This window comes from Mixophyes fleayi, chromosome 5 (assembly GCF_038048845.1).
Source record: "Mixophyes fleayi isolate aMixFle1 chromosome 5, aMixFle1.hap1, whole genome shotgun sequence".
Classification (NCBI taxonomy): Eukaryota; Metazoa; Chordata; class Amphibia; order Anura; family Limnodynastidae; genus Mixophyes; species Mixophyes fleayi.
In genome coordinates this window covers 188,175,740-188,185,153 of record NC_134406.1, presented here as the reverse complement: position 1 = coordinate 188,185,153, position 9,414 = coordinate 188,175,740, and the positions used below count along the sequence as shown (strand labels likewise).

The following is a 9,414-nucleotide window of genomic DNA, read 5'->3' as shown; positions in this document are numbered from 1 at the left end:
TATTCTACGAGCCGAAGTAATTTCCACCAAAAAGAGCACCTTTCAGAGTGAGCCACCTGAGAGATAAGTCCTGCAATGCTTCCAATGGACAAGCTGTTAAAGCGTCCAAGACAATATTAAGGTCCCAAGGGGCTAGGAATGGTTTTAGTCTTGGTCGTAACCTCTTCAGTGCTTGACAAAACTGGAAGACGAGACTCTGCGATGACAGCTTGATATCAAGAAGGATGCCAAGAGCAGATATTTGCACCTTTAATGTAAAGGGTGGGAGTCCTTTAACAAAACCATCTTTGAGAAACTCTAACACATCCGGCACACTGACAGACTTGGGATCCTTCGCCATATCCCCTGCCCAACAAATCAATTTTTTCCAAATTCTGTAATAAATCATAGATGAATTCTATTCTATTACTTCATCCGAGACACCTTTGGATTTCAGTAATCGCCGCTCAGTCTCCACGTCATCAAACAAAGGGAGTCTGGCTTTTTATGGAGAAATGGACCCTGATGTATGAGGTCTGGCCTGACCGACCGGCAATGGCCATGGATGTTCAAGCAACATTCTCCGTGCTACAGCGAACCAAGGGTGTCGCGGCCACGCCGGGATGACTGCTATCACCTCCACCTTCTCGTTCCTTATTTTCCTGAGTACCTGAGGGATGACTGAGGAGGGAGGAAACACATGACAGCATTGACAGGGCATCTATCCCTAGGGCCTTGCTGTCTCTGTGACGGGAGTAGAAGAGGGGTACCTTGGCATTGCTTCCTGTGGCCATACCTCTGGCATTCCAAATCTGCGTTGTATAAGATGAAAGACTTTTTCGTGCAGCTCCCACTCTCCTGGGTGGACTTGGTGTCTGCTTAAGTAGTCCGTCACTACGTTGTCTTTGCCTGCTATGTGAAGGGCTGAGAGAGATTTCAGGTTCGCTTCTGCCCATTCCATCAACGCGGTTATTTCGGCCAACATTGCCCCACTCTTGGTACCACCTTGCTTTTTTATAAAGGCTACCACAGTCCTATTGTTGGAGAACACTCGTAGATGCTTGGTTCGTAGATAGGGCTGGAAGTACAGAATCGCACGCCAGACCGCTCTCATCTCTAAGATGTTTCCCTGAAGAAATCTCTCTTCTTCTCGCCAAGTGCCCTGCGTGACCATAGCTTGCATGTGAACACCCCAGCCTACTGAACTGGTGTCTGTGGCAAGGACACACCAGCCAGAGAGAGTCACACCTTGTTTTCTTAGTCTTGGGAGCAACCACCAACATAAGGACCGTCTTGCCGGTCTTGAGAGGTTGACTTTGGAGTCTAGAGACCCCACTGTACAATCCCATTGATCAAAGAGGTTTGCTTGAAGATCTCTCATATGCCATCTTGCCCACGGGAGGATTACTATTGCTGAGGAAAACATAGGAGGCGCAGACATGTTTGCGCTGACACACGAGGTTGAATTTGAACTTGGTGCGCTAAGGACTGGATTTTGTCCGCCTTTTCTTGAGAGGCATACCTTGTCTGTTCTTGTATTTATTTGCACTTCTAGAAACACAAGCTGTTGTGACGGTGACAGATGGCTTTTGATACATTGACTAACCAACCATGCTGCTGCAGAAACTGGATTACTTGGGCTGTTACCACCAAGGCTGCCCCTTCTGACCTTGCCGAAATTAGAATATCGTCCAGATATGGCCACAAAGTCACTCCTCTTTCCCTGAGTGCTGCTATGAGAACTAAAAGGACCTTGGTGAATGTTCTTGGAGACGTGAACTGGACGTGGCGCCCCTGAATGCAAAATCTAAGAAATTGCTGGTGAAGGGATGTGATCGGGATATGAAAATATGCATCCTTTAAGTCTATTGCCGTCAGAAAATCTCCCGTTTTCTACTGCTTTGGGAATTGAATTGATAGATTGCATCCGGAAAATTTTTGCTCGCACATAGCTGTTAAATGCCCTCAAATCTAGTATTGTCCTGAAGGCACCTGATTGTTTCTGGACGAGGAACAGTCTGGAATAGAACCCCGTTTTCCTGACTTGACGGTACTGGTACGATAGCTTCTGCTTTCACCAGGCCTCTTAGGTTTTCCTCCAATGCTTGCTGTTCAAAGAAGGACGAAGGACTTCCTGACTGAATAAATTTGTTTCCTACTGGGTAGGTATGTAATTCTATGGCATAGCCCTTGGTGACTATCTCCTGGACCCATTTGTCTTGTGTGGTCTGAATCCAAACTTTTGCAAAGTGTGATATCCTGCCGCCCACTGGAGCTAGTGGAGACTGGATCTGTAGATAGTCATTGGAATCTTTGCTGTCCTTGTTTCCCCTTTTTTGGTCTGAAGGGCCGAAAGGACTGTCTTGCCATATTATTTTGATGTCTAGAATATTGTCTCCCTGGCCTATAGATATGGGCCTCCTTGAATTGTTGTTTTGGAGAAGAGCGAAAATGTCTCACCTTTCTATCTTGTGGTAGACGATTAGCATTGCCACCTGCAAGCCTCTGCATTAGATTATCCAGTTTTTCACCAAACAAGAAACTGCCTCATATGGAAGCGTTGTCAGACAGCTTTTGGATTAATGAACCGCCGCCCATGGACGTAGCCATAGCGCTCTTCTTGCTACAACTGCCGAGATCATGCTCCTGGAAGAGAAAACATTTCTATCCAACGAAGCTTCACACAAGAAATCAATGCCTTTTGCATAACCTCTAAGGATTTAAGAAGATACAGACATTGAGGATTAGATAAATAGATTGTATGTAGAGTATTGGCCCACAGCCTCAGGGCTCTAGCTACCGAAGCCATGGCTATCACAGACTTTAGAGTTATGCCTAAAGAGATTTGTAATTTCCCGAAGGAAGTCTCCATTCTCCTATCCATAGCATCTTTTAATGGACCCCCATCATTCCACGGGAGAGTGGTCCTTGAGGATAAGCCTGCTATGGCTGAATCCACCTTAGGCACCGAACACCATTTCAGCACATCCTCATCCTGAAAAGCATACATGCGATTTAGTCACCCCATATTAGGATGACTCTTGTCTAAGGTCTGACATTCTTTAGCAATCAAGTCTTTAATCACCTTATGCATATGGAACACTCTAGACTTTACTTGCTGCTCTGAAAACAATGCATCCTGCTGCTTGATTGGTGAACTTGGCTCCTCAATACCTAAAGACCTGTTAATATACTCAAGTATAACATTCACAGTATCCAAATTAAACATCCTGGGATCCTCTTTCACTTCAGCCTCTATCTAAATCCGAGTCCCATTCCTAAGCAGAACTGAATGTTTCAGAGGACTGCTCTGGCCTCATTTCCTCTTATCTTCTGCTACAGGGATCCTGTCCCTTATTGCTCTCTGTTCTGGGGCCTGAAACTCCTGCATCGTGTTACCATCCATGAAAAGAACTGCTTGAATTGTTCAGGGGGGCCAGGCTCCTCTACCGCTTCCAGGGTGTATGACACACAACGGATCAGTACAATCTTTCGGTAATTTGCCATCACAAGCTGCATACACACGATTTTTCACTGCACAAGCTCCACAAGGGTACTGTAAACAACAGAAAAAAAGGAACTACGTGACCTATCCTGAGAGTACACAAAAAAACCCTTACTAAAGTCTTACCTTGGGATGTCCTTCAGCTTTTTTGGGGCGGGCTCCTGGTCCATAGTGCACTTATCGAGGTAGCTGCTAGGTCCTGCAGCCTCAAACGTGCGCGCCCTCCACACTACACTACCTGTCCTACACACGCTGAGACAGAAAGAAAAGACACTAAGGAAGAGGAGGAGCTGCCTTATATAGGGACCAGATGGGGCAAAATTCTTCCTGTCTACACTAGCTGATCAGGGTATTAGCCCATTGTAAGGGCTGCCATGGGAGTAGGGAAAGGAAAAAATTATTTGAATAATAAAGCATATTTTGTCACTGAATATCCTCTATTGCCTTCATGAGATGACAATATCATAAGAATTGCGATGTTCCTTATAGCACATGTTAAATAAGGTTCCTTATACTTTGAATGGGAAGGCTTTGCTGGTGAAAACTGGTGAATCTTAACTCCAGCAGGCGCTACCGCTGACAACAGCACTGCTTCCGCTGACAGTGACCATTTGATATATAGGACGAAGCATTACCTCCAGCATAAACACACGCTTTCACCAGAGACAATAAATAGACCAGTTAGTCATTTTGTCTTGATGTATTACATTGTGTAACTTTCCTTCCATTAATGCCATGCTGCATGTCCCACAAATAAGCTCTGACATATTTTCCCGTTCCTGGTAAAAAAGGGGGCATAGGAAACGTGTGCATCCCTCATTATGGATATGTTGCTCTACTGAGCACCATTATTGTGAAAGAGTTAATTTGCAGACTAGTGTTATATTATGGTCACCGGCAAGGTTCCCGTCATTTTAATGCAAAAACTAAAAAGAATACACATACATGTACATATATGTACCCTCAGACTACACAAGTATGCATTACACATTTATTAGAATCTCCAGATGGGTTGCAGCTTAAAAGAACACTATAGACAAAATGACATATACACATGACACACACACTTAAGGCCTCATTTATGAATCAAGTTGCATCCAAGGTCCATCTGTTATTTTAAGTCATCGCTGTGGGTACTCACAGTGAGGTCCTCTGTGATTTATCACTACTGAAACCTATTCATATTCCAGCAAGCGCAAGGCAACTCTTTACAACTGTCCATTAGCAACCTAGTGTGTGAGTACAGCAGGTGGTTTACCCAAATGAGACCCACTTCCTCTGCAAGGATCTTGCATTTATATAGAAATACCAAATCAATAAAAGAGAAAATCATTGACTTGACATTTTATTTTGTGATATTACAGAACACTGCCCTACATATATAAGCATTAAACATTTAAAAGAAATACCATGATAGTTTTAGTCTTACAGGTGATGGGATTTTGGGAATCAAATTACATTAATTGTGGCTTTTTGCTTGGAGAGCAGTAAACTATTTGGGATACATAATGTAAAAAAAAAAAAAAAAGTAAAAAAGTCGGCGTAGTCAAAGTTACCAATGAAAAGGTCCAGACTCCAGAAGGATCGGTAGTAGCTACAGCGCTCCCTCTTTATAATGCCATCCTCAATTTCCAAGCTGGTTTATTCTCTGCAGAAGAGTGCAATAAAATGTATTCATTCTATAATACGTCACTATCTTTATAATGCCACCTCCTTCACTATAATATCCGTTTTGGCCTTTGTTTTAAGTTGCTGGTATAGAGAGGGAACTGCAGTCCAAAAATGTCCTTTTGTGACTGAATACATCACAAACATGCAACGAAATTGCAGATGCTCCGATACCACAGCTATTGCATTGTGGAGTCACTTGTATAGTCAGTTATTTTCTTTATGAAACAGTGTATATATATCCTGTAACGGTTGTTGCAGAAGCAATCAGTCATATCATTAACATTAATGACTCAATCTCTTTAATTTAATTATCTTTAACACATACAGTTATATACATATACAACTCAAATCACAACCATGAAGTGATTGTTCAGACTTTATCTTTTCTTTTAATTTTTTTTTTTCCTTTTTAAGTACAAATATATAAAAAAAAACGGAACCTGTCCATCCATATCATGTCAGGTCTTAAGTTAGAAAAAAAGACAGTGGAATGTATTTTAAAGATTTGATACTAACTAAACAAGTCCTTGATCTCTTTCAGTTGAGATTCAGATTTTCTCCCAAACAAATACTGTAGGATGTTCAAGAAACAAAAAACAAACATGATAAAGACCATAAAGGGGGAAAAAGCAGAAAGTTATAAAATGTTTAAAACTTGAGAATGATCTTTAAATATAAGTGGCATTTTCATTGTGGATACTTAGAACTGAATTCCATAAGTAGCCAGATTAAATGTTTTTCTTTTTGGGACTAGATTTACTAAACTGCAGGTTTGAAAAAGTGGAGATGTTGCCTATAGCAACCAATCAGATTCTAGTTATCACTTATTTAGTACATTCTACAAAATGATAGCTAGAATCTGATTGGTTGCTATAGGAAACATCTCCACTTTTACAAACCCTCAGTTTAGTAAATATACCCTTTTGAGTGAACAGGACAAACCTATTAACTTCACTTTGACTTAAAATCATTTTTATTACCAAAACAGAAGGTACCATTATTGCTGATCAACGATGAGAATGTACCCAGTTCTGAATTTGGTTTCCTGGTCTTATACGATATCACAATAAAATAAACTGTATTGTAAATTAGAGATAGTATTCATCAGAAATCAAAAGACTTGTGTTTCAAATACAGTATATAGTGGATGAACAATTTTCTTGAAGAAAATAAAAATAAAAAAAGTCAACTCTGTTCTGTGCTTTAGAAGCAAAATCGTTTGTCCTACACACAGTACAAGATATTGGGAGTCCAACAAACCAGTTTTCCATGGATATTCTAAAACGGGGCTCAGATTTTCATGTAGCCACAATATTCACAGAAACCAAACAATCTTGGATGAACGCTTGAGGCACTAGTAGTAGTTTTCCCATGTACCACAAACACATGTTTTTTTTTTCCCAGAGGCTACCACAGTTGACCAGCAAGTGGTGCTATTGAACTAAATTACAGGATGCAATTGCACTGGCTCCCTATTTTAAGACATCTTAGATTGAAACAAAAATATATAGCTAAAAATATAGTTCAGCAGGGATCTGTAAAATGAGTTATTTTATTATATGTAACATTATCATCATAGGGAATTTACAAGAGACCAAGTAAAAACGTACCACAGAAATACTGAGTGGTTTAAGATTGGATGGTGTTCTTTAAACATTAAAAGAGCTACATTTCTACAAGTGAGTTCACTATGACAGGAGATGATTTGGTAATGGAGCCTGTGCAGTTAGAGAGGCTGACGGTCAGGTATTTCCGCACAGGTACAAACAGTGTGCAAGCAAAACACTTTCCAATACTAGGATGGAACTAGAAAATAAACTTACAAATTATTTTTAATAAGTACCATTCTGACCACTCAATATCAAACCCACAGGCAAATGTTCAGGTTTTTCTCTTTAAAGACATGTACCCTGCATGTTCAAGAATATGAACACCAGACATTACTAGACTATGATACCAAGTATATTGTCTAAAGTGTTATAACAGTGCCATCCTCCTCAATGCCTCCCTTGGGTATCACCAAGCTGTTCCTTGAGTCAGCCTTTAAGCTGCTTAGTATTTTGTGGATACTTCCATTGCTCTCACGCCCAGAATGGTTAATAGCCAAGTCTCTTTCTAACTTGTGGCTGAGGCTAGTGCCATTGATTCGTGAAAGGCTGCCCGATGGTAGGCTGAGAGATTTGGGAATGTTGCGTGGCTCAAGGCTACCTTCAATAACAATATCAGCATCATCATCACTCTCCATTTCATCTGGGTGAAAATTCTGTAGTAGGTGGGCAGATGGCAAGCTGTGGTGGCTTGCCGTGCTGTCTGTCGACTGCCCAGAGCTGCCAGACATCCTGCTACCCCGGATAACATTGTTTCTTTGGTTTGCAGGTTTAACAGTAATAATTAGATTGTGGCTGTTCGCAATCATCATGTCTGTGACCTGGTCGAGAGTTTTTCCAGCTACCTCAATACCATTCACCTCTAGAACCTCATCATTTACAGCAAGCAGCCCCGTGCTCTCTGCCAAACCTCCTGGAACCATCCTGGAGATAAATATTCCTGGCACCTTCTCTAAACCCTGAGGGGTCACTCTCACACTAGTTCCATCACGGATATAGAATCCTAAAGGCTTTTCACATCCATGTCTGAACAATCTCACTCTTCTGTGCGTCTCAGGAAGTATATCCACATCGATGATGGAGGAAACGGGCCTAAAGTCATGGGGCATGCTAATGTTGATGTGTGGTTTCTTGTGGCGGAGGCTATCGTTACGTAATGCCACCAAAGCATTTTTCTTCTTTCTGTTCAATGTGGCTGACCCAAAGGTGCTGTAGTCTACTTCTTCTGTAAATAGATAAATAAGAAAACCTTTATTATAATATCTCTAAAAACATCAAGTAATTATAGCATATAAAGTAGAGTTTGTCAACATTGTACCAACTGGCTATTCAATGTTGCAAACAGCACAAAAATACTATAACTATCAGCAAGCAATAAAACAATTGGTCTGCATCATTTTGGGGCAAGTCAAACTAATGTAAACAAATGCATAACCACTATGATTTACCAAATATGGGTTAATTAATCTTCCTAATTTAGAATATACACATTCCTCTGTAACAAAGCACTATAGTCACTTTTCACTTAAAGGCAGACTTACCAACCAACAAATTGATACACATACATCAACTGTGTGCTGTATCTGTTCGTTATGACCTTCAGGCCACAAGCCCAAGGAGTATATCAATGTGGGATTAACAATGGAATAAAACAGATCTATTTTAAAATCAGACATTATTATATTCACATAATCTATTGAAAAATATATTCTATACAATGTTACAAAGGTTTGGAACAATTACAAAAATAAAATTGACTAAAATGGTGACATTTATTTACCAAATTCTTGCCATGAATTTAAAAAGAAAAATCCAAGCTATAGTTATTTAGGATGAACAATAAGAGTAGTGCAAGTGAGGAGGAATAATAATATGTTTGGGAAAGGGTTAGGAGAAAAGAGCAATGTTCATCATTGTTAGCATCATCATCATCATCATTTATTTATATAGCGCCAACATATTCCGTAGCGCTTTACAATTGGGGACAAACGTAATAAACTAATAAACAAACTGGGTAAAACAGACAAAGAGGTGAGAAGGCCCTGCTCGCAAGCTTACAATCTATGGGACAATGGGAGATTGACACATGAGGTTAAGTATACATTTTGCATCTTGGCCCAGCCAGACTGCAAAGGTAGGGTGACTCATAAGCTAAATGATCCTGTCACACAACAATGTTGGTCCGGGGGTAGTTGTCTTGTGTGAAATTGTGTAACAGGCTAAAGGTAGTGAGGTTAAGATGGTGGTTGAGGAATATTATAAGCTTGTCTGAATAGGTAGGTTTTCAGAGAACGCTTGAAAGTTTGTAGAACAGAGGAGAGTCTTATTGTGCGAGGGAGAGAGTTCCATAGAGTGGGTGCAGCCCGAAAAAAGTCCTGTAACCGGGAATGGGAGGATGTAATGAGGGTGGATGAGAGACGCAGATCTTTTGCAGAATGGAGTTGCCGAGTTGGGAGATATTTTGAGACAAGAGAGGAGATGTATGTTGGTGCAGCTTTGTTGATGGCCTTGTAGGTTAGTAAAAGTATTTTATATTGGATTCGGTAGAAGACAGGCAGCCAGTGTAGAGACATACAGAGTGATTCAACAGAGGAATAGCTATTTGCAAGGAAAATCAGTCTTGCCGAAGCATGCAAAATAGATTTTAGGGGT

At 40.7% G+C, this 9,414-nt stretch overlaps 1 protein-coding gene across 1 annotated transcript in view; it reads right to left on the bottom strand.

Moving 5' to 3' along the window:
- Nucleotides 1-4,816: 4,816 nt before the first annotated feature.
- The window catches only part of PARD6G (par-6 family cell polarity regulator gamma), a 90,682-nt gene continuing 86,084 nt past the window's right edge, over nucleotides 4,817-9,414 (bottom strand). The window contains exon 3 of the mRNA XM_075213173.1: nucleotides 4,817-7,987. Coding sequence (XP_075069274.1) covers nucleotides 7,125-7,987 — 863 coding nt within the window. The 3' untranslated portion in view covers nucleotides 4,817-7,124. The remainder of the gene's footprint in view (nucleotides 7,988-9,414) is intronic.